At 41.1% G+C, this 24,491-nt stretch overlaps 2 protein-coding genes across 2 annotated transcripts; one reads left to right on the top strand and one right to left on the bottom strand.

The window, feature by feature from the left end:
• Positions 1-1,681: 1,681 nt before the first annotated feature.
• On the top strand, positions 1,682-8,440 carry trib3 (tribbles pseudokinase 3). The gene is made up of 4 exons (XM_069678857.1): positions 1,682-2,250; positions 5,320-5,598; positions 5,750-6,042; positions 7,483-8,440. Exons 2-4 carry the CDS (start codon positions 5,320-5,322, stop codon positions 7,970-7,972), a joined length of 1,062 nt encoding a protein of 353 aa, XP_069534958.1. The 5' UTR covers positions 1,682-2,250; the 3' UTR covers positions 7,973-8,440.
• A 1,622-nt stretch (positions 8,441-10,062) lies between these two features.
• Positions 10,063-23,533, bottom strand: atrip (ATR interacting protein). Its single transcript, XM_069678830.1, has 18 exons — positions 23,448-23,533; positions 22,753-23,099; positions 21,395-21,477; positions 21,131-21,301; positions 20,932-21,044; positions 20,508-20,653; positions 20,309-20,398; positions 19,423-19,528; positions 18,489-18,659; positions 17,841-18,084; positions 16,856-16,909; positions 16,421-16,602; positions 13,319-13,455; positions 13,098-13,189; positions 11,027-11,104; positions 10,863-10,941; positions 10,530-10,751; positions 10,063-10,326 (listed from the first exon to the last, which is right to left on the bottom strand). Exons 2-18 carry the CDS (start codon positions 23,096-23,098, stop codon positions 10,253-10,255), a joined length of 2,388 nt encoding a protein of 795 aa, XP_069534931.1. The 5' UTR covers position 23,099; positions 23,448-23,533; the 3' UTR covers positions 10,063-10,252.
• Positions 23,534-24,491: the final 958 nt, after the last annotated feature.

Genomic DNA, 24,491 nt, shown 5'->3' with positions numbered 1-24,491 from the left:
AGCAGGAGAGCAACTGCTCAGCCTCTGACCACAGACTGAATGCAGATTAAGGTCAAAGGTCAGCAGGTGGCTGCAGCTCTGCAGGTCAACAAACAAGACTGTTATGGGCTGTTTCTGCCAGAGGGAAACCCTTAATCTATTAAATTAAACTGTAATTTTCTAACAATATAAAAGTAGTTAGAAATCAAATACCTCTTTATTATCTGTCATTTGTATCTCGTTTACAGGTAAATGATTGGTTAGTATACAAAGGTCATTATTTCAGACACACAAACAATATCTTCTGTTGTAGTAGTTTAACTTTATTCATCTTATTATTAGACTCTGGGCTTCTTATATTTTAAATTGTCTTCTTCAGTCATGTCAAAAAAGCTCTAAGTTGACACAGCTGTTTCACATGTGTTTGATTCTGGGTAGTAAACACGCAGGTTCTGGAAACTTTATGAGCATCTCACCACTTAAAATGTAAACGCAAGAGCTACTAAAATAAAAAATGACTCATGTTAACAGCATTGCACCAAAGTTTGTAATTCTGCCTTTAAAGTCCCGCCCAGTGTGTCAGTGTATATAACGTTATAATGTTCCATATATAAGACGAGCAGCTGATGGGTAAAATTAAATCTCTGACTGTTGCAGCGACTGACGACATCACCGTGCTGTCTGTGGTATTTTTAACATAAAGAAACACATTTTCTGAGTCATCTCTGCTAACAGAACCTGTACTGAGAAAAATATTCATCAGCAAAAAGTGTCTTACAGGGATGTCTTTAGGAAAAAGGAGGTTGCAGCACAACATTTTTACAATGTTGCCTTTTTAGAAAATACAAGAACTTTGGTTGTATGAAAGAGTTTTCTGTCATTTGTGTTGTAATAGAAGCTTTATTTTCCACCCAGACTATGTTCAAATCAAAAATTTTGAGGTATCAGCCCTAAAACTGAGGATTTCAGTTAAGCTCCAAATTAACCTTTTTCATTTTGTAAAAATAAATAAATGAAGAAAAAGCAGCTAGGCCTATATTTAGTATGTATTGGTGCTCCATCTTCTATGCCTTTTATTCCTTTGTTTCCTTATGTGAATATTTTTTGGCGTAATCTGAGTGTAATCTTTGTAGCTTTATAGTTAACCCCATTACAAGTATTTGATTACTGGAGTTACCCTCAAGATTCAGATTAACATCAGAGAAACATACAAAATATTAAATATGATGCAATATTATAGATTGAGATAAAACTTTTATGATACCCGGGAGGGAATGTCACAAGTTACCCATCGTAATGTAATGAAAACTAGCTCAACCTTTAACAGCTACAACATTTAAATAATAAACAAGTGAGACAAAAATAATCCAGTAATATGTGTTACATTATTCTCAAATGTTTCTTTAAGTATATTTTGATAAAACTTTTGGTTTAGTTCCATTTTGTATTAAAACTTTAACTTGCAATCATGTATTTCGACTTTTACTTCAGTACGATGTCTCGTTACATCCACCACATCCGGTATTCCTAATGTTCAATAACGAAACATAACGACACGCTTCTGTTTGGTCTCGTGTCTCTGTTTTCTGACGACTGATCGGCTCAGGATTGCAACATCGAGGCTCCGCCCCCCCAGCTGGATGACGACACCGCGGGAGGAAACATCGTAACCAAACAGAGCGGAGTCAGTCCGGGTCTTCAGAGCGGCTGAAAGTTCTGGAGAGGAGCTGGGTCCGAGCAGAGCAGAGTCCGGAGGGTCAGACTGGATATAAAAACACACCGAGCGACGGATATTACTTTAATTAACATCAGGACAGAAGGACGCAAGGACTCGGTTTGACTCGGCTTTGTTCGCTTCATCTCCGGATATATAAAAAAATAAGTTTCATTTTTATTTTTTAAAACAGTTTCGGTTACTTTTTTGTTTTTAAAAGATTTTTGTAACAGTTTTATTTCATTCCGACTGAAGAAGAAGCCCAACGTATGACAGCTGACTGACGAAAAGTTGCGCAACCGACACAATAATAACGAGACAAAGACGTCACCAACGTACAGTCCGCTCCAGTTCTCCCAGTATCAACACGTCTGCTGGTTCCAGTCTGACCTTAAACTTCAAAAACTTTTATTTTTATGTCTTCAGCAACTTGTGATCAACAGAAAGACAGACCTCTGGAAACCAGCAGCTCCGCTCTGACTTTATTGTTGTTTCCACTGGATCTACTGGTTTCCTGTTGACCAGCAGTCCGGACCAGTTTGTCTTTAACACTCAAGGTAAGAAACTAACCTGAGAACAGCATTAGAGGATGTATTCAATAACAAATATTGAACAAAGGAGTAAAGATCCATCATTCAGAAGTTTACAGCATTAAAAATACACCGGAAATTTCAGGATTTTTCCAGAATAAAGTTCTTTAACTATTTATCATGCAGAATGGCCTCTTTTAGAGTATAGTATAGGGTATCAAATGTACTACTATATTATATTTCATGACTTTACTAATGACTAAACGTGTAAACAACATGGCTTCATTGAACCTGAAGAAGGAGGGGCTTACTTTAAAATAATTGTTTTTGTGTTACATCTTTATCTACAAATGTGGGAGAGTAAAGAGAACAATATTAATCTCTAAAATGCGCTTGAGATGTATAAAGTAGCAGAAAAATTTAAACACTCAAGTAAAGTAGAACTTGTACTTCACTTGAGTATTTAAATTTTTCTACTACTTGGTACATACTTGTACTGTAGCTGAGGACAGCAGCTGAGCAGTTGGTTGGATAGAGTTCAGACTCGGTTTAGTTAGTTTAGAGTTAATTGAGGATCAAATTTAAGCATCAAAGTTCAGTTTTTATCTTGTTAATCAGACTTTAATCGCTGCCTCAGTTAATATCGTTGGTATTGCATCAGCTGAGAGTGGGTGATCAGGTGTTTCCGTTGTTTTTGCTTTTACTTTCTGTCCTGGTTTGACACATTTGAAAGTGCTGGAAGGAGCTACAAAAGGGGCCATAAATTGGGATTATTTGGTTAAAGTACTATTTGCAACCTTAAGAATAAACTTTGATGCTACAGTGTTTAAGTTAGTCAGGACTACTGATCAACTACAACCGAGCAAACATGATTCATTGATGAAGGCGGTTGCAAAGCTGTGGGGAAAGACCATGTACTGTAATTAGGCTCATTAAAAAACAGGAAACAAGAATGGTCACATGACCCACAATCAAATACTACATCATCCAGGTACTGACATTTAATTTCAAGGTCAGCTTTTTAAGATACATTATAAATATGTTATTAACAGTCAGGTAGCACATATTGACGAGGTGCCGAAAGAGCACAAACAGAACTTCAAAATGTTGAAGTGTCAAACCAGTTAAAATGTGGAAGAAGAAAACTTCCTAAATAAGAGAAAAGGTCTTGAATAGAAATTAATTTTAGAGCCAAAACAGTCCATGTTTAATACAAGCAGACTTGTTCAACTTATTACTTTGATAAATGATAATTAAAGTTGATTAAATGATAATTCTTCTATTTATTAAACCCTTTTCCTAGACCTAGATATGACAGAAATACAAAACAAAAGCAGATAAAGAAAAAAGGGTTGTTGTGAGCTTCTTAAATACTATTTGCAGTTTTTGTTATTGTCTTTCTCTGCCAGGAAACTGAATATATTTGGCTTTGGGCTGCTTGTTGGACAAAAAAAGTTATCTTAAGACATCACCGTATACCCTTGGACAGTGTTTTCTAATGCTGTTGTGACTCTAAAGATTAAAATAATACAACAAAGAAGTTGTAAGTTTAAAGATAAAGGAATAAATAGAGGCAGATAAACAGTGTCAGTAAAATTCCGTAGTTTAATTTGCTTCATGGTGGGTTTTTTAACTGTCTGATCTCTTATTGTGAAACTGCCACTGAACAGAAAGTGATGAAGAAATCTTTTGCAAAAAGCTGACAAGATGAGACATCAAACGGCACTGATTCACTCTCTGTGTGTGTGTGTGTCAGGGGATGACGTTGCCTTGGTGACACTGTGACTCAGGGTGTTTCACCAGAGTGAAAGCAGCGTTAGCTAACAGCAGGTTTCCACACAGTGTCACCACCACGACCGCGGGCTCTGTAAAACTTTGTACCGAAACCACACACACATTCTCACATTGTGCGTGTTTGTGCGTGCGTGTGTGTGCGCGGTAGGTGTTGACTGTATTTAAAGCCTGTTTAAACTATAAACTGTTGTGCTCTGATGCAACGATCTGAAAGCTGAAGCGTCTGTCAGCTTACAGGAAGTTGCATCATGAAGCCTATAGACACGTTAACATGTGAGCAGCAGAGACGCACAACACAGAGAGATGTGATACAAAATCATTCTTCTTACTGTATGAGGAAATTACAACAAAGAGCGTTTTAAGTGCAGGGACGAGGCTCTGCTGCAGAGTCACCAGCAGAGGCCGCTGTAGGAGTGGAAGCTAAGCTAAACCGTCATACTGCATACAGAACCTGACGTAAACTGACAATTTAATGATAATAATGGCTTAAAAGACAGTGTGAAGCTGTCTAGAGTCTAGAGCTCGCCTGGGCTTAACAGTAGCTCTTTTCATACATGCACTCCTGACAATTTTTTCAAGACAGTCAGCCCAGCTCAGAGTTGCCCTTTCAAGGATGTATTTAACAGCGGGAGGGGGGGTGGTGTTCATGAGGCAGGACGTGATATTAAAAGTATGCTGCGTTCACACATCGTCTCACTACTTGCAGAGATTTTACCAGGAGGCTGGCCGGACAAAAAGTCGGCATAAAGTCGGGGTGAAAAATTCGGCCGTTTGCGTTCACACATGCAGCCCACCCGGACACTGTAGGGAAATCAGGAGTGCAGTTAACACACTGTTCAGTACTTGATCAGCATCAAACAGCAGGACATAGCGAAGCATTGAGCAGCTATCGAATCAGGTGTTTCTCTTTGTTGGCGGAGACCAAACATAGAGCTAAAAGAGAGTAAATGTTGGACTTACATTCATCAGGTGGCTACAGATATGACTTCAATAAGGATAATGTGTATCTGTATAAGATGTATATGAACACTGTATGTTCAGTGTACAGGATCTCAATCTGTTGGATGATTGCCTTAAATTTGTGGACACATTTCATTTTTCTCTCAATGAGAGTTGTAATACATTTGTTGGTCACTCAACTTTTCATCTAGTATCAACATCTGGTCAATATTTAAATGTGTCCACAACTTATTTTTATGCACAAAGGACTGTTAATGTATGTTTGATATAAGCACTTCCTGTAGCTGCTTCTCTGTAACGAGCTGTTAACCTGATGATGTCACTTGTCTCCTCCAATCACAGATGAGCATGGCCGTGGCCACAGCCAGGTCTCAGCAGTGTCTGAAAAGGTTACTGGACAAGCCCCAGGAAAATTTACCCAAATGTAAAGTTGCCCGTTTGGCCCCGCCCCCTCCAACAACCGGCCTGACACCCTGCCTCAGGGCCAGAAGCCCCGCCACCAAGTCCAACCAGAGCCAATCCCCTTCCAGAGTTGGACAGTACATCCTGTTTGAACGCTGCGAGGGGGAGGAGACTTACAGAGCCTCGCATGCGCTCACAAAGCAGCAATACACCTGCCAGGTAAAGCTACCAATATTGCAAAAAATACCACTGATGCAAAAACAACTTTTACTGAGGATACTGCAGTAAAACTGCTTATGATGTTGCAAAAATACATGCTTAAATGTCCCCAATGTCACCATGTGCCACTAACCTTCCTGTCTGGTTGCAGGTGATCCCTCTCCGTGGTTACCAGGAGCGTTTGGCCGCCTACTCCCGCGTCGGTAAACATGAAAACATCAGCGGCCTGCTGGACGTGGTGGTTGGACAGGACAGCGTGTATGTCTTCCTGCCCGGTCACCATGGCGACATGCACGCGTATGTTCGAAACAGGAAGCGCCTGGGCGAGGAGGAGGCGGGGCATCTGTTCGCTCAGATGTTGAACGCTGTGATACACTGTCATCAACATGGAGTCGTCCTGAGAGACCTGAAGCTCCGCAGGTTCGTCTTCACCGACAAGTACAGGTAAGACAATAAGACTCTGATTATACTACAATACTACATAAATGACACATGATGGTTCTACTTATACTGCTTATAATACAACTGCCAGTACTGCTAAAGAATACTGATGCTGTTTCTACCTTAATATTACAAGTACTACTACTAATATGGCAAAAATACTCTTCATAAAATTGCTGATACTGCTAATAATACTTTAAATGCTGCAGATAATACTAATTATACAGATATAAACCTTATTGATGCTGCTTATACTGCAAAATAACCAACATAATGTTGTTAATACTGCTAAGAATACTTAAAAAATCTGCAGAAAAAAAACCTGATACTGATTTAAATTCTACTTATTCTTGTTATTATGCAAAAAGCCTTCAATATATTGCTGATTCTCCTTAAAATGCTCCAAAAAATACTCATGATACGGATGTGCAATCTACACTGCAAAAAACATTCAAAATATTGATGATACTAATTATAATACTGTGAATAAAGCAATAAGGAAATTGTCCTGTATTGCTTATACTGCAAAAAAGTCTTCAAAGTATTGTTGACAGTGCTAAAAATACCGATGAAACTTTTATAAATTCTGCTCATTTTGCTTTTTATCCTGCAAAAAAAACACAATAATATTGCTGATACTGCTAATTATACTGTGAAAACTGCTGAAAATACAAATGACGATGATATACAATATACTTATACTGCAAAAAAAACCTTCAAAGTGTTGTTGACACTACTTATAATACTGTGAAAAGGGCTGAAAATACTTAAATTGCTGATACTGCTAAAAATACTACTGCAAAAAAACCTTCATAACATTGCTGATACTGCTTATAATACTGTGAATACATTGAATAAAATAACTACTAAAATACTAAAATAAAACTACTAAGACTGCTAATAGTGCAAAAAATGTTGATGCTGCTATGGCTAGAAAACGCTTTAAACCATTGTTAATACTGTGAATACTGCTGAAAATACTATTGATACTGATATAAATGTATATTGATACTGCAAAAAAGCCTTTATAATACTGCTTATAATAATGTGGATACTGCGATAATACTAATGATACTAATGCAAATTGTACTGATACGGCTTATATTGCAAAAACCTTTTACAATATTGTTGATAATAATAATAATGCTGTTTATACTGCTCAAACTACTAATGATACTGATAACAATTCCACTGATACTACTTAAAACATAAGTATAATAATAATTCTGATAATGCAAAAAGTGCATGTGACACTACTGATATTTCTATTACTGTATAAATACTATGAATTCAACTGACAGTGCTTATAATACTGCTTATTAAAGCACAGAAGTAGCAGCCATATAATAGGAAGTATCACTATTATCCTAATACGTATACAATCACCTTTACCTTAAATACATTCACATTAAAGGTGTGACCCGTGTTGCTTTCTCTCTGCAGGACTCGCCTTGCTCTGCTCGGCCTCAATGACTGCATCCTCCTGCACGGTGACCACAATGATGACTCTCTGACGGACAGACACGGCTGCCCCGCCTACGTCAGCCCTGAGCTGCTGACCAATGGGAGAGGGTCTTACTCGGGCCGGGCTGCAGACATCTGGAGCCTGGGCGTGTCTCTGTACACCATGCTGATTGGACGATACCCTTTTCAGGACACTCAGCCCGCGGCGCTGTTCGCCAAGATCCGCCGCGGCGCCTTCAGCCTGCCTGATTGGCTGTCACCGCGAGCCAAGTGTCTGATTGGCTGCATGTTGAGGAAGTTGCCTGCAGAGAGGCTGGAGGCTTCGGAGCTGCTGATGCATCCGTGGCTGACCAATCCCTGCACGCAACATCACAGCACGCACAAGACGGCGCATCAGAGCTCACAAAAGACACTGAATAAACAAGAGGACGATGACCAGGTGGTCCCCACATGGACAGAAAAACACTAACAAACGCGTACTTCTATACTTGTGAGGACCTGCACTTATACATTCATTCTAAGTTCAAACATCACAACTAACTAACCCCAAAGTTACATTAAGCTAAAATGTCCTCACTGCCAGTCAAAAATTCACATTGGTCCTCACAAATATAGACATACAAGAACACACGCACACACTACCAAGACAGTCTGATCCTGGATTACTTGACCCCCGACCCTCAGGTGCCTTCCTCTCACTGTAGCTGTGTCCGAATTCATGCCCTGTTTTTTCAGAAGGGGGCGTGGTCTATATACATTATTTGCTCTACCAAGGATCCAGAATGAATGGTGTGTTCAGGGGCTATTCTTAACCTCGTAAAGTGGAGAACTTCACAATTGCATTCGAATAAAGAGATGCACCGCAGTATTAAATTGAAGTCTCATAATTTGTTTCTTGCAGGGTTGATTGCTCTGCTCTTTACATGATTATTTCTCAAGTTGATAAAGTGTCCCTGAACACACCATTCTTTACATAAAAAGTGGGCTTAAAAAGGCTGAAAATGGGATGCAGTTTCATTTCTCTGTTTTTTTACACTTCCTGGTTGCTCTTCAGAATTTAAAACTGAAGGATCATTCAGTATTGAAAAGTCACAACAACAGAAATACTGGGTGAATTCAGATTCAGTCTGAGCATCCTTTTCACTGTTTAATGGAAGCTAAGAGCCGCCATGTTTGCTTTTCATGTTTTTCAGGCCTGTTATCTCAGGATCTAAACTTCATTCACTAATTTCCGCTTGTTTTTATGGTGCTCATAAAAACAGTTGAAGCAGTTAACTCACATTATTATATATAGTTACACATTGATAAATACCTTTTCTAGCAACATGACATCTAATTTTTCTCATCCCTGTTATAATACTATTAACTGCCAGTGGGCCCTTTCTGGGAAGCTTTTCATCTACTCTTTGTTAATCATCTGCGTGTCAACTTTACAGTTTAATTGAATATCAAGATAAAGATCTAATATGAGCACAGCTTGTTGAATTTTAATCAGTAAATAATTATGTTTTTATCCTGAGATAACAGACTCAATTCATTCCTTAACCCGACACACCTGCAGCCAGCAGACAGGATGCCTTTTCTGAATGTGTATTCAGACTTCAGCTGCAACTGAGAATAAATAAAGTTGCTTCACAAAATGCTCTTGTCCTGAACTCATTTCTACATGATCCAATTGTTTTTCATGGTTCCTGCTGCCCCCTACAGTCGGTACAAAGTCTGGGTATTTGGGGTATACTACGAAGCAGGATTTGTGCTCATCGAGGTAACGTCAGGGTTAACTCCAGTTTCAGTACTACGAAGGCGGTTCACTTCTTACTGGGGTACATCACCATGGTAACTTATGCTGAACACCTAACCTGCTCCGGAGCCGGTTATGTTCGAGATAAGAGATCGACCTGTTCTAAACACCCCCAACTGACCAGTCAGGTCTCTTGATTCAGGAGAGGGTGGTGAAAGGGAGGAGGGAGAGAGAGCGGTAAAACACTTCCGCTTTACCTTATATATATTCATTTACTGATATACATGTACAACAGAGACTGAAACCAGCACGCCTGAAGTACGTGTTGTACTTATAAGATATAAAAGAGAACATTCTTACTGCTTTAAATTGTGATTTTATAGCCCTTTTTAAAATTTGCTCCATAAATCAGTTTGTTACGGTCGGGCTGAGAGAATAAGTAACGCCACATAGATACATCTGTTTGAAAGATTGAAAGGCCTGATATGCACAGGTCCGGAAATTATTAGCAAATTAAATCAATCAAATTGCCGTAGGTGCAATTAAATCCTCCAGTATAGAGGCACTACAGGCAGCTTATCAGACACCTGTTAAACAAGCAGAACATAAACTCCTCATTAATGTCTTACACTTCTTCTGCCCACTGTCGACTCCAGGAGGAAAAACTGACCACTAACAACTTCGTGGCTCAGATAAGTCACTTCCTGAAGTCTCTGCTTGCTGCCGAACAAATAATAAGAGGCAAGAAATGGTAAACCTCACAAATATGAAGGCAGGAGGAAGAAAAGAATGATATACAGGATGTGGACTTTCTCACCTTCATGTTTTAATGATAAATCACATCAGACAGAAAATCCTGCGATCCTGTCACTTCAGTCGGACTCTTAATTTCTCCCCAACTTCACCGAGTCTCTGTTCTGTCTTATTCTGAAATACTAAATCGAGAGTCAGTAAACTTTCCTTCAGGTCTTCTCATTGGTCACTTAAGAAGTTAGTAGCAGCAGCCAATCAGGAGCCAGTATCAGTGTCCATGTCATCAGTTTCGTCCCCCTCTGAGCGACAGATCTCCTCCAGAGCCAGCTCTAAGACAGGAAACAGGGGCAGAGATTAAGATGAATTCAAAGTTGTAGAAATTTAAGAGCTTGCTACTAAAAGTGCATTCCAAGATGTTAAAGTTTATGGAAAGAGTAAAAGTACTGCTAGGAGTTTGCACAGCTCTTAGAGGATGCTACAACTGCAAACATACTTTAATGTCACAAAACAGGAAGTGTAGTTCTGTGCGTACCCTCGCTCTCGCTCAGCTCTGGGATCTTCCTCAGCGTGTCTCGTACAGCCGGGATCACCTGGTCGTACATGTGCAGCAGCGGCCTGCAGCTCTCTGAGAAGCTGCCGTGATGCAGCAGCAGCCAGTGCAGCAGCAGCAGACACTCTCTGAGCAGAGACGCCGCCGGGCAGCGCCACCATGGCAAGGAGGAGGCGGGGCGAGACTGCGAGGGCGGGGCCAGGCCTGCAGGAAAGAAATAACAGGAAATCCTTCAATCTGAGTGAGAGTCGAACAGATTGTTGGGTGATGTGAGAAGTTTTAAGGATAAAGCAGTTTATACTAAATGTAACCGACCTGTTGAGTCCGTCACCTCCTGAGAACCACGAAGATCCAACCACTGACGATGGAAAACAATCACCACCGTCTGGACCAGCTGAGGAAGAGAGAGAAGCTTGTGTAAAAGTTGCAACAGAAGTTTAGTTTCACTAAATTAAAAAAAGAGGGTCAGAGAGTTTCACCTCGGTGCAACATGGGCAGGTGCTGGTCCAGCTCTCTGCTCTCTGAGTCATCATCAGTCTGCTCAACAAACGCACCACCTGAGACACAAAAACAACAATGGCCCAAATAGAAAAAAATAACATCCTCAAATAAAAGCCAAATATCAGCTGCAGCCCGCACAAACAAGTAAAGTCCAAGCCAAGCACTGCTGGTTCACAAACTCATAAATTCAGTAAAATATACATCAGATATCATCCGAGTCGATTTATACTCAAAGCTGCTTTATTTCTATTTTAATTGTGCCGTCAGACAAATTCAACACTTAAAAAGTCTAGAAAAGTAAATATTAGGAATTTTATGTTGGCAAGAATCTGGTGATATATCGACACATGACACAGGATATACGATCCAATATGTTGAGATGCATATTGATGTATGCAAGTGATAAAGTAAACACATATTTGCATTAAACTTGGATAAATAATATTTTGTTTTCTTAATGCAATCAGAACATCTAAGTAATCTAATCTATGTAACATCCAAGCTCTACTTTATGTTCTCTGAGCAAAGAAAATTAACGTTTACTCATAACAGTAAAAGGATCAAATCTTTTAATGTAGAAAACACAGAGTAAAACAGTGTTTCTGAGAATCAGTACAGCATCACATGACATAATATCCTGATGATTAAGTGGAGTGATTTTGTCTTGCATCCCAAGTAAATATGAGAGAAGCAACTTTCCATCAACAGCAAATTAATAACAGTTGCAGGTCAGGACTAAAGACTGTATAAAAAGATGGACGACATGACAGCTCCCTACAAGCAAAGCCAAACCCTCTCTAACGCCCCCTGCTGACTGGCTGCAGTATAGGTCATAAAGCCCGCCTCCTCCATGTTAACAGATGGGACATGAGTCAAACTATAAAATCAAAATACACGTCAAATTCATTTTTCTCAAACATGGTTTCTGTCATTATAGTTAGTTCTTATCATGCTGATTTACGTCCAAGTGTTCATTTTTCTGACAAGTTTACTTTTAATTAGTTATTTGATGCTATAAAAAGGGGGTGTGGCCTCATGATTGACAGCTCTGTTGACAAATCGGGCTCTTGCAGCGTTCTGTTCTGGAGTAGCAGCATAGAGGAGGAACGGCAAGAGGAGATGTAACTAACACTAATAGTTATCGAACTTTCCATAAGCGTGAATATCTGCTTCAACACAAGAAGCTGTTCTACTGTTAAATATACGGACGTGTGGGGTCTTTGCCGTTTATTTTGGCAAGTTAACTGTGTGTCAGCAGAAGTGGCTTTGACTGCTCGACCTGCCGATCTCTACTGCGCAACTCTGGCTCCAAATGACATCACCATCGCAAGATGGCAGCGCCCGTCACGGGGGCTATTTTGGCTTCAATTTTGTACAATGGGAGTAGATAAAGACGTGTCGTCCATCTTTATATACAGTCAATGGCAAGGACACAAAAAGGGTAATTACTGAGTTATGATCATTTGCTCTAAAAAAACAGGAAACGAGAAATACAGGCTTGTGTCTTACGTAATAATACTGATTGCTGTGCCTTCATGACTAAAGTTTTATTATACATCTTACAGGTGTGAGCTTTTAACAAACCCTCTCTCTCTCTCTGTTGTTAGAAGATAGACTTGTATAAAATGAGAATTAAGTGTGTTTCCAGCAGGCGTAACCTTGTCACAAACTACATGCGAGAGAAAACTTTAAACCAATTAAAAAAAACAGAATAATTAAAACAACAGAGGAAGCGATGCACTCGTGTGGCATTTGTGCTCTGATGCTGTTGGTTGGTGCATAATTGGAAGAAGGCAAAGCAGGGTGCAGACAGAATAAGCACATGGGCCAGCTGTTCAGCCGGGAGCACAGTGAACTAGATCAACTGGTGACCCTCAACTGTCAGGCCAATTATCTGATGGGGTCAGCTGGGGACAGTCCGCTGTACACAGGGGCAGGGACGTCACACAGTGCTTATTCTTTAACTTTAAATTATCTTCTTTCATTCAGTGTGTGTGTGTGTGTGTGTGTGTGTGTGTGTGTGTGTGTGTGTGTGTGTGTGTGTGTTACCTGCAGGTCCAGCTGAATCCAGTCTGTGTGTGTTGCCTGGTTGTCTGGTCTGTTTCTGATGAACTGGAACAACTTCAGGAACACACACGGGTCTAAAGAAACAGCAAAGAAGTTTGTGTAAATATGAAGCAAAATAAAGATAAAAATGATAAATGACTTTTGATCACAGATAAATGTAAGTCACTGTAGTGTCAGCCAGTGCAGCAGCGTTGGAGCCTCACCGTGCTGAGAGCAGAGCTGCTGAGCCAGAGTCTGGTGGTCGGACATGGACGTGAGGACAGACACACACTCTGTAACCGTCTGCAGCCTGCTGTCTGCTGACAAACACACACACACCACCGGCAACACACACTGCAACCTGAGAGAGAGACAAAGAGAGGGTGAAGATTATAAACTAATAAATAACCAGTCAGCAGTGAAAGAATTAAAAAATCACATAAGTCAGTTCTGTGGGGAACAGAGTCGCATTGATACGATACTAGTAAAAAAAACAGAAGATACTCGACACCTGTCGTAGGAACACAAAAATGAGGTAACTTTCTTGTGTTAATTTTTCCCACCTTCACACAGTGCAGGTACAGAAAAAGTGACTATATACACCAGCTCATGTGACATCCTGTTAATATAATGAAAGGCTGAATGAGCAGCATTTCCCATATTAAAATATTCCCTCTTAATCATGTGTGTGAGCTGGTGTCTGTATGTGCCGAGGATCTGCCCTTCAGCTGTGTTTTTATTCTTCTTATTATTCTGCTGTTTGAGACATTTATGGACGTCCATCGCTGGGCAGTGGTCCGGAGCTCAGCCAACAGTCCGCAGGTCGGGACATCATGAAAACATGGCTGTCTCTCTGCTCTGCTCCCTGTCTGTCTCTCTGCTCTGCTGCCTGTCTGTCTTTCTGCTCTGATCTGCTCTCTGGAACAGATGCTATCGTAACTTTAGCATCTTTATGAGACGTGAATGGGACTTCACAAACTTTTCATTTGTCATTCTTTGAATAGAGAACAGTTGCTGGTTCATTGCTGTATCAGAACTGCAGGTGTGACGGAGGGCGGAGCAGACAGACACACACAGTCGCCTTCAGCCTATTAAAACTAACCCCTATACATTCCTGCAGGGTTGTGCGTAGGTGTAGGCGTGTTAGTTTCTTGTTGAAACGCTGTGAAACGATCAGAAAATAACGTCTTATTTCTCTGTTTCACTGCTTTATTTACATTAACGGCGCTCGCTCTTCTTCACTTCCTGTCTGTGTCACTCGACCACAGCTGCTCTCTCTGTTTTGCTCGGCAGCTTCGGGTTGAAAATCTGACTTTAGACCTGTTTTTGTTTTTGTTTTTTTCCCAATACCTCTTGATGCTATCGAGCATAAGAGAGATTGTATCGTTCCGAACGCTATGGAAGTATCAACTATTTTGACAACCCTAAAATATCCAAAAATCTGACAAGAAGATATCTAATAAGAGCAAACAGTAAATGTGCAGGTCAAAATGAGCACACACTAGATTAAAGAAGCTAAAAAAGTGTTTTAAGTTTACTTTTTAAAACTCTCTGCCTCCCTCAGGTCCCTCTTCAGGCCTTTTTACTGACGGGGGTCATAGTGGCTAAAAGCAGCCATGCGGTTCCTACACTGAAACAACCAAGAGGCAACTACCAGAGGACCTGAGGGATCTTGTGGGTATAAATCTTAACACCAGCACAGAAGTAGTATGGAGCCGGGTCATTAAGTTATTTTTAAACCAATTAAATAACCTTCAAAACAATTCCTGAACTAAGAAATAGTTAGTGCGGCGATTTTAAAAAAGTGTGATGTTATTTTTCCGGTCAGCACACAAGCAGCCGACATGATAACTAACTGCAACTACAGCTGTCAAAGGTTTAATCCCTGTGCAGTTTGATCTGTTGTTCAAATCAGCAGTTTGTTTCCTCAAACTGAAACTACATGTGATCTTCTGAGAAGTTCACCCTCCACAGTTATTTCTACTCCCTGTTATGTCACCAGTGACTGTAAAACCTGCAGGTAGTTTACAGTAACATGTTACATAACCTCTGACAGACAGCAGAGAAGTCATAAACCCACTCACACTCCCTGCTCAGCCACTCCTCTACCTCCAGCATTATTCATCCCGGGTGAGTGTTGCATCATGTTTGAGTGTGTGTGTGTGTGTGTGTGTGTGTGTGTCTTTGATATGCGATTGGAGGAATCAAAGGGATAAAAACAGAGAGGATGTGAGCTGAAGGGTTCATCAGAGTGGGTTTCATGACAGCTTAACTGCTCTGTGCAGGGCTGACTTTACTTGGTTCAAGACAACAATATTAAACACATAAAGAACTTATATCTTCCAACAACTGCCTTTCAGTGTGTTATAAACCAGTTATATGCGAATTAACTAAAATATATGTTTGGGGAATTTGGATTTAAGTTGTATACAAACATGTTATATTTCTCAGTGTGATGTAAAGATTAAAACACGGCCTTAATGATGGTGAAGTTCAGTGTGAAAGGGGTGTATTTATCATTGACAATAATATCGTAATTTTTCATTCAGGCTCAGTAAGGTGACCCAGACGTCCCTCTACCCAGCAACATTTTCCAGCTCCTCCTGGGGGATTCCGAGGCGTTCCCAGGCCAGACGGGATATATAATCCCTCCAGTGAGCTCTGGGTCTGCCTCGGGGTCTCCTCCCAGTTGGACGTGCCCGGATAACCTCAAAAGGGAGGTTCCCAGGAGGCATCCTAATCAGATGCCCGAACCACCTCAACTGTCTCCTTTCGATGCGAAGGAGAAGCGGCTCTACTCCGAGCTCCCCCCAGACCTCAGAGCTCCTGACCCCATCTCTAAGGCTGAGCCCAGACACCCTCCAAAGGAAACTCATTTCAGCCGCTTGTATCCGCGATCTCATTCTTTCGGTCATTACCCAAAGCTCATGACTGTAGGTGAGGGTTGGAACGTAGAAGCTTTGCCTTCAGGCTCAGCTCCCTCTTCACCACGACGGTCCGATACAACGCCCGCATTACTTCTGATGCTGCACCGATCCACCTGTCAATCTCACGATCCATTTTACCCTCACACGTGAACAAGACCCCAAGATACTTAAACTCCTTCACTTGAGGCAGAGACTCACTCCCATATCATATCTCCTATCATATATCTCCTTAAATCCAGGTCGACATAAAATAAAGACCTACTATGACCTTTGACCTTTAGGCTGCTGGTTGTTTGTAATGTTGCTGATCTGGGAACGTGTCTCTCTCTTTCTTGGATGGCACTTAAACTTAAGTAAATTTTTCGCATCTTTAAGTGTGTGTTGTGTTTGTGTGCTTACCTGTCGGTGTGTGTGTCTTTCGTCCTCTCGATAAGGACACACAGAGTCTTCGTGGCACTGAGGACCAGCTCCTCCCTCTGTGAGCCACCACTGCTCCCCGGCCCTGCTTCACAGAGCCGCAACAGCGACGGCAGCACGGCATTCTGCGAGCTCGGAGCCACATCTGCAGCAGAGCGCTCAGCCTACAACCACAGCGAGGAAGGAGGATCTGTTTAGGTTTTATTTATCTTCTATGGGGAGTATTAGTAAAATAAATTGTGACCGGGAGGTTTAAGATCAAATAAGCTCATCATGTTATTATGGAAAACAACTTGTAGTTTAACACGACAAAGCTGATATCTTCATAAAGAACCTTCCTGCTGAATAACAAGTTAGTAAAGTTAAATACAGACAATCAGGTTGAAAGAAGAAGAGTGTTTGTGTTTCTGTTTGTACCTTTCTGTCTGTATCTCTGCTCTGACTCTCCTTTGACAGCACAGCCTCCACCACCTGAGAACATCACAAAGGTCAAAGGTCATCAGTCAATCACAGGGCTGACACACATAGAGACAGACAACCTTTCACGCTCACATTCACACCTACAGGCAATTTAGAGTCACCTATGAACTTAAGGAGCATGTCTGTGGACTGTGGGAGGAAGCCGGAGTACCAGGAGAGAACACACACATGCACGAGGAGAACATGCAAACTCACCACAGAAATGCCCCCTACGTCTGAACTGTAAGGGGAAGTATAACCACTGCACTTCATCTGTTGAGCTCTCCTTAAATATCAGTTTGAAATCCCAACAAGTTTGTCCAGTACGTGACTAAAAGAAGTGGAATTTGGACACTTCAAACAACCACCAAGTTCACATTTCAGTGAAGTATGAGACACCTTTTGTCTAAAGGTTAGACTTACAAGGTTAAAAAGATTTGCATATGAATGGAGTCTTTTTCTAGAGGGAGAATTCAAAGAATTTTTAACAAGGTAATTGATATTGAAAAAAGTACTGCAGGGGATATTTCAAAGTTTTGAGACGACCGGATTCCCAGAAATCTATCGGTTTATTTGCCAAAACCGCAGCTCTGTTTCGGGAGTGGCGCTTTCTTCTGGATAATCTTTAACTCGGGTATTTTGGTGACTTGAGGAGAGACATAGTCATGTTTTTTGGCTAGTCCAGCTCCAGATATTGACCGCACAGTGAGGAGAGGTCGACATTCATCCTTGAATATTGCATCTATCACATCCTTATTTAAGCAACAAGTCTTAAATGTACATTAAATTGCACACCGAGTAAAAATTAAGCAACATTAATTAAGTGCTGTGTTGTTATAAACAGTGAGATCCCTAAATGTCTAATTTGGACCTTTATCTGTAAGAATACCATCTGGTGAGTAAGTCATTACAGGTGTCGTCCTTGTTACTGTTGTGTCATCACCTCGTCACTGTGGGCCAGCAGCAGGTAAAGGAGCCTCAGAGCAGCCAAACCAGTGTCCTCCACGCTGAAACCAGTCAAACCAGGCTCCTCCAGTCTGCCTAGTCCAGCAGCGGGAGCTGAACAGCCCGCAGAGTTTGAACCGCTGCCTCTGGGAGACGATGAGCGCAGCGAGTCCAGAGTCTGACACAGGCGAGAGAGGTGGAGCTCCAGCAGAGGGAGGAGGAGGATGGCACCAGGACACGATCTACACACAAAAAAATAATGATTATGGTTCATGATTTTTTATATTTATTAGTTATTTCTTCTAAATATATGACAGTGAAGACAGAAGTGTACTTAAAAATGTTCTTGGTGCAGGATTAGGATGTCACAAATGGAAGCACGGGTCTATATCATCTACTCTGTTGCTGTTTATCAAGCATTACTTCCTTATAAGCTGAATGTGCAAGCTTATAAACTAGTCAAAAATGACCCTCTTACAATCTACATTAACACATGGCCTTCATGTGGTCATTTCATAGCTGCGGTTACATTATTTGGCCACAAGAGGGCTCTGCTCTCCATAGAACCGTTCTGGATTCTTCAGTGAGCAGCAGTTATCAAAGTTTCAGGAAAGAGCAGCTGTAGTGTCCAAATCAGCCAGCCTACCTTTTGTTTCTGCTGCCGGCTGCACATTCTGGTCGGCTCTGACTCAGCATGTTGAGTCCGGTTACAGCCAGACTCTGGACCGGAGTCTGAGCAGCCCTGGGAGCTCCACCCGAGCCACCGCTGATGCTGGCTGGAGCGTCAGAGTGGAGCAGAAGACCAGCTGACAGCCCGCTGAAATCATAACACACAAACAAAACAACACATTAGTTAGTCTGCAATCATACAGGCACGCAACAGCTGCAAACTGTACTACTGGTGATGCGACCTCCACGGCTAATACTGCTGCTTTATCTGCAATAAATACTAAAAAGTAAAATTTGTTTTATGAAGGTTAAAAGTTGAATTTCAGATTATATTATATTACAGATTTTCTTAAGTTAAAGGACGTTTTGCTGTTCTTGTGTTTGGGTGGATTTGGATACAACATGTGGTGACTGATGGGGGGTGATTACACTAAGTGACTTAAGATGAGTAGAATATTCCTTTTATGATCCCTGACAGGGAGATGTGGGTGTATAAATAAAATATGAAATAATGACAACACAACATTTAAAACATTTAAAAGTCCTGTAAATGTCTGCATGATAAAGTAAAAACAGAAACAAACTCAAGGATGCTTCTGTTTAAACACACTACATGATGTGTTTACTTCTTTATTTAATTAATCCAGGGTGACTTTTAACGAGCATGAATCATATGTTTGATCTGTTGGTCAGTGAGCTGCTTCACTGAGGAGGCTGGGGGTTAATTACTTGCTCAAGGGCACTTCAGAAGTGTTAATGACACAGTGGCTGAACCATCTTTGGGAAGATACTGCAGCAAACACCTTCCCTCTCACTATTACAGCCCTGTATTAAACATATCACACTCACAGACTGCCCATGTTGTCATGGTAACAGTGCAGGTTTTTATTTATTTATTTATTTATTTTTACCTGGATGTTAGGTTAATGTCGCTCAGGCTCATAGACAGCAGGTGAGAGAGGCCGAGGCTGCTGGGAGACAGAGGCTGCTGCAGCAGCAACCCCAGCAGGACGCCACCTGGCGGACAACACAAAACATTACACACACACACACACACACAAAAACAACTACGTCTGTGTGTAGAAAAAAAAGGTCTGTCAAAAAGTGGCTGAAATATAACTTTTAGTTTCTAAGTTTAGGCGATGCTTAAAAAGTAATTGGTCCTACATTTCCCATAATGCAACTGGATGGTGTCTTTCATTAGATCCTTCCTGTCCTGTAAACGCCCTCATATTTCGAACTCTATAAAATATGGTTTATGTTACAGGTCACTGAATATATGTAAGATATCAAGAAACCATGTCCCTGACTGACTGATCCTAACTGAAGAATAGGTGATAAAAAATATTACTTATTCATATTAAAAAAAGGACTGAGTCATGATTGGGGCAGGTGACCTATTTTTTACCTGCTACAGCTATCATTTACCCTGTAATTGGCAGGTGGAGGATGCTAATTTCATTCCCTTGCAGCAGCCTTGGGCAGGTTCAGTGACCTACTGTTGGTCGGTTATAATTAAAAATAAGTCAGCTGTTAAGACAAAGATATTTTTCTCTGCGGAACAAAGCAGCTGTCTTCACTCGCCAGTGTCAAAGGATGTATTTGACCTCAATTAATAGTTCTGAATACTTGTAATTAGTGGTATTAATAGGTAAATACATCAAATGAATTATTAAAAGGTGTCATTTTAGTATGAATGGGCTGGAATTAGAAGCAGGTAACCAAATAGATTATAATCTAAAGTTGTTCAGATTATTCTTATTTCTTCTGATCGGGCAGCGCTTTAGACTGACTGACCTCTGTGCTGCAGGTGTGCAGGTCTGACTGACAGGAAGGGGTCAGGGCGGACTTCCTGTCTGTCACTGTATCTGCTGCTGGACGACCTGTCTGCTGGAAAACACACACATCAATTAAAGTTCTCAAAAATAAAAACAATAAACACCTTTTTTTTTACCCCAACAGCCCAAACAGGAATCACGCTCATCATGTGACCCACCGTCTCTCCGTGCCTTCACCGGCGTCGTTCTGGAGGGGATGTTCGCTCCAAACATCTCCTTGGTGATGAATCCATTTCCTGTCGGAGAGGACGAGCTGCCGCCGCTCCCATGATGCAACTGGGCGAGACTGCTCAACACTTTGGGACTGAGAGGAGACAGAGGCAGAACAGCCACTCAGATTAGAGATGAGCCGATGACACGCAGTCTGACTCCATGCACACACTGGTCAGTCAGTCAGTCATACATCCTGGAGCCACAGCTGGGACTGTTCCACTATAATTTGACCTTTGACCCCAAGCAAAATACCTGTAAAGTTAGGTCTTTTTCTTTACCTCACAAACTCTTGGTAAGTGACTTGAATGTGACTTTAAAACAGTAAATAAATAATGAAATCTATTGTTAGTAACACTGATGATGACTCACCTGTTTCTTGGCAGAGGAGAGGCCGTCTTGTTTTTGTCTGAATTGATCAGTTTAGTCTTCATCTCATTGATCTCGGCTTCCTTAAACTGCAGCTCTGACTGCAAAGACTGAACCTGAACATACACAACACTCGTTAATTGAGTTATTCTTAGTATCGTATGTTTTGTATATTTATGTGTTTGAGTTTTTAACCCCTTACCTTCCTGTTGAGCTCCTTCTCCCTCTCGCTGTGCTCTCTCTGTTTCTGAGTCTCCAGCAGGATCTGGTTCTGCCTCTGGGCCTCCTTCTCCTGCTGAGCTCCTTTCAGAGAGTCCCTGAGGACGCGGATCTCCCCACTCTTCAGCACAATCTCCTCCTCCACCTCCTCCAGCTGATAACATACACATTCAGCAGGACACACTTTTAAGTATAACATATAGTTATAATTTTTTAACAACAAGTTTAACAAACCAGTGAGTCTCACCTTCCTCTTCAGCTCTGCATGCTGAGCCTCCAGCTGACTGTAGGAGTCTTCTCTGTCTGACCCGAACTGCTGCTGCCTGCTACCTGAACACACAAAACAACAAAGAACATTTAACTAACTATATCATGTGATTGACCTTCACTCCGACACCTGCTTGTTAAAAGGATGGTGCAGAGGCAGAAGTTTGCAGATTTTAACAGTAAGTGCAGGATTAATTGATTAATATAAATACATCATTTCTACAAATGTCAGAAACGTGGAAAGGCTCATCGTAATTTCACATAGTCCAAAATGACATTTTCAAAATTGCTTCTGTACAAGTGCAACAGTACAAAACCCAGTGACTAATTTATGTCATAAATGACCAAAATTACCTGCAAGCTCTTACATTTGAAAAGTAGGAATAGAATGTCTTTTCTTGTCTCTTTCTCTTTAAAACTGACTGAAAGGATTGATTATGAAACCAGTTGGCATTTAATTTTTAACTGTAACTTCCTTAACATCGTCTTTAAAGCTATAATCTCGAAGATCTCGGTTTCGTTCTCTTTGCTGGCGCCTATGGCGACAAAACGGTAATTGTGGCAGCCCACTTCCCTGACATCTAGACAGTGTTGCATGTGTGACGTCCACGGTTGGCTCCGGTTGTAACTCTTGATTTCCTCGCTGATGGTCGCTTTCCTTTTTAGACTGTTTGCCTTCATCTGAGCGTCGAGTTTGTTTCTTTTTCTTTGTATTTTCACTTATTTTTGAAGTTGTATCTGTAGTCATCGATCTTTTCTTTGTTTGTTCAGCCATAGTAGATTATTGTTTACTCGCACCACTTGCAGAGACCCGAAAAGCAGCTGCTTAGCTCTGCCTACCCTTTCTGGCAGACCAACCACTGCTGGCTGATGGAAACGCGTCACTAACTGGGCGCCGCTTGTGATTTTTTTCAGCGAAAGTCGCCACAGACACCCAATCTGTAATAATACTATATACTGCAAATGCAGAGGCTTTCATCAGTGGGCCACAGGCTCAGTCACCATTGTGTGACCTCATTCGGTGATGGATGGTGACTTAACAGAAATTTATTTAAATGAAGATCTTCAAGATTATCACTTTAAGTTCTTATTATGCAGTAATATTTTCAAAGAAATGAAGTGACATCAGTGGCTACCAAGGAAGAAAATCTGTCAATCTGTCTGGAAACTGATGAATGATTTGGGAAATATTCAGCAGAAATTTAAGGGAAAAATTATAATGCAGGTAGTCTTGTTGGACGAAATATGCACCACTTTCAGTTCTTTAAATATGAGCATATTTCAGCAAAACTCAACAAACACAACAGTGAGAGATGTTTAGTTCAGCTGTGAACTCACCTAGAGGCTCTCTGCTTGGTATCCCAGAATTCCCTCTGTTGCTGCTGCTGCTGAATCCAAACGTGTTCTCTCTGCTCTGGTTGTTTGTTGCCCTTTTCACAGATTTGCTCGGCCCAGCAGACGCTGACCATGCAAACCCACGGGCCGGCTCCATCGGTTTGGTTGCTGGTTTAGATCCAAGCCCATCTGCAGCTGTCGAGGTGATGGCCTGAGATGTGATGATGTCAATCTCATCCAAGTCGTCCTGGGTGAAATCATCGTCATCTCCAAAAGGGTCATTGAAGGGCATCGCTGTCACTACATCCTGGTTCAGGCCTCGGAGGCGCTTTGTGGGGGGATAGTTCATGCTGTGGGGGCAGAAGAGGAGAGAGAAACGTGAGTCAACCAGCTACATACAATGGTCTTTACTCAAAAAGCGTTTAAGAATAATGCTTGCTTCTGCTAATTATAGTTATTCATAAGCAGCAAGTTTGAGGCTCCTCTACTGCCTTGAATTAAGGAACGCAATCTTAACACTAATATTGACTTCAGAGAATAAAAGCACATTATTTTAGTAGTTTTAAAGCAGGGCAACTTCAACAGCGATGTGTTCCAGCTCTATTCAGGCCAAAATGGTTGTTCGTTTCTCGCTTAAAAGTATACATTATCCAGTTACTAGTGAACAAGTTGTTTAGTTTATGGGGTTCGCGTGTTACCTTGAGTCCCGTTGCTGGTGCTGCTGCTGTTGATTAGCTAAAAAGACACCGCTAGATAACTAGCAAACGTTAGCTGTGATTTCAATGACAGGTTAGCCTGCTAAGCTAGCACAGTCACGCTGTCACAACATTATTTTAACGTCATTTAACACCATGAAAATGAGGTTAGGAATGTCTGATAATGGTGTCCCTTCAGACGGCGTGTCAGCGTCAAACAGTGAAATTGCCTTAACAGCTAGCCACTAAATAAATAAAACGAAAATAAAGTTGTGAGGAAAAGACATTTGTTATTCTGCCCGCTCCGGTGCAGTAGATAATCTGACCAATCAGCGCACTCAGCTCCACAGACTGCCTGACCAATCATGGGCACCGTGCGCTGGACTGGTAACTGTACGGGTCCCTGTTATAGACAAACTGTACTAAACGCTCAAACGAATAATAGGTTACGGCTTTAAAGAAGTAGTTTGACATTTTAGAAGACGTTTTGACCAGAGTTTAACTAAAGATTTATGTTATGTCTGTATTTTAAATAATAGACTACAAGCAGCATGGGGTTGGCTTAGGCTGTGCACAGGTGAAAGGACCTTTGCGTGTTAAAGGGACAGTTCGACATTTTTGGAAATGTTGATATATTTTTGCCTAGTTTCCTATGAATCCTGGTTAACAAAAAACAGAAAAAGCTCACGTTTGAATGTTAATGAATAATGTCAATCTACACCTTGTAGCCAATTAGCTATGCTTAGCACAAAGATTGGATACAGGGAAAAGACATCTAGGCTTTAAAGGAATAGTTCAACATTTTGGCATCATAAGCCCAATACTTAAAACACTGCACTGCTGACAATAGGCCTACTTGTACGTCAACTTTATAGCGCCATGGTATCTGGTGTAGGCATAAATTCTGGGCTCAACTTCCAGTCATTAGCCTCACGGAGCAAACCTCTTGTAGAGTTAAATGAGAAGATTTATTCTATATTAAAAATTCTATATAAAAATGGGCACCAACAACAGCTGTTTTTTTTTTTTTTTTTATTGTTAAAAAGG

The sequence above is a fragment of the Semicossyphus pulcher genome, unplaced genomic scaffold, assembly GCF_022749685.1.
Source record: "Semicossyphus pulcher isolate SPU_LCO1_2020_fin unplaced genomic scaffold, fSemPul1.0.p SCAF_3, whole genome shotgun sequence".
Lineage (NCBI taxonomy): Eukaryota > Metazoa > Chordata > Actinopteri > Labriformes > Labridae > Semicossyphus > Semicossyphus pulcher.
This window is presented reverse-complemented; position numbering and strand designations above follow the sequence as displayed.

What these genes read in the sequence shown, in the direction of transcription:
- atrip (XM_069678830.1), bottom strand. Translation starts at nt 23,098, where the DNA reads ATGAACTATCCCCCCACAAAGCGCCTCCGAGGCCTGAACCAGGATGTA. An exon ending in GGTGAAGGCACGGAGAGACG is followed by an intron (nt 20,399 to 20,507) that starts GTGGGTCACATG and finishes GTTTTCCAGCAG; the next exon opens with ACAGGTCGTCCAGCAGCAGA. An exon ending in GGATTCAGCTGGACCTGCAG is followed by an intron (nt 11,105 to 13,097) that starts GTAACACACACA and finishes TTTGTGTCTCAG; the next exon opens with GTGGTGCGTTTGTTGAGCAG.
- trib3 (XM_069678857.1), top strand. Translation starts at nt 5,320, where the DNA reads ATGAGCATGGCCGTGGCCACAGCCAGGTCTCAGCAGTGTCTGAAAAGG. An exon ending in AGCAGCAATACACCTGCCAG is followed by an intron (nt 5,599 to 5,749) that starts GTAAAGCTACCA and finishes GTCTGGTTGCAG; the next exon opens with GTGATCCCTCTCCGTGGTTA. An exon ending in GTCTTCACCGACAAGTACAG is followed by an intron (nt 6,043 to 7,482) that starts GTAAGACAATAA and finishes TTCTCTCTGCAG; the next exon opens with GACTCGCCTTGCTCTGCTCG.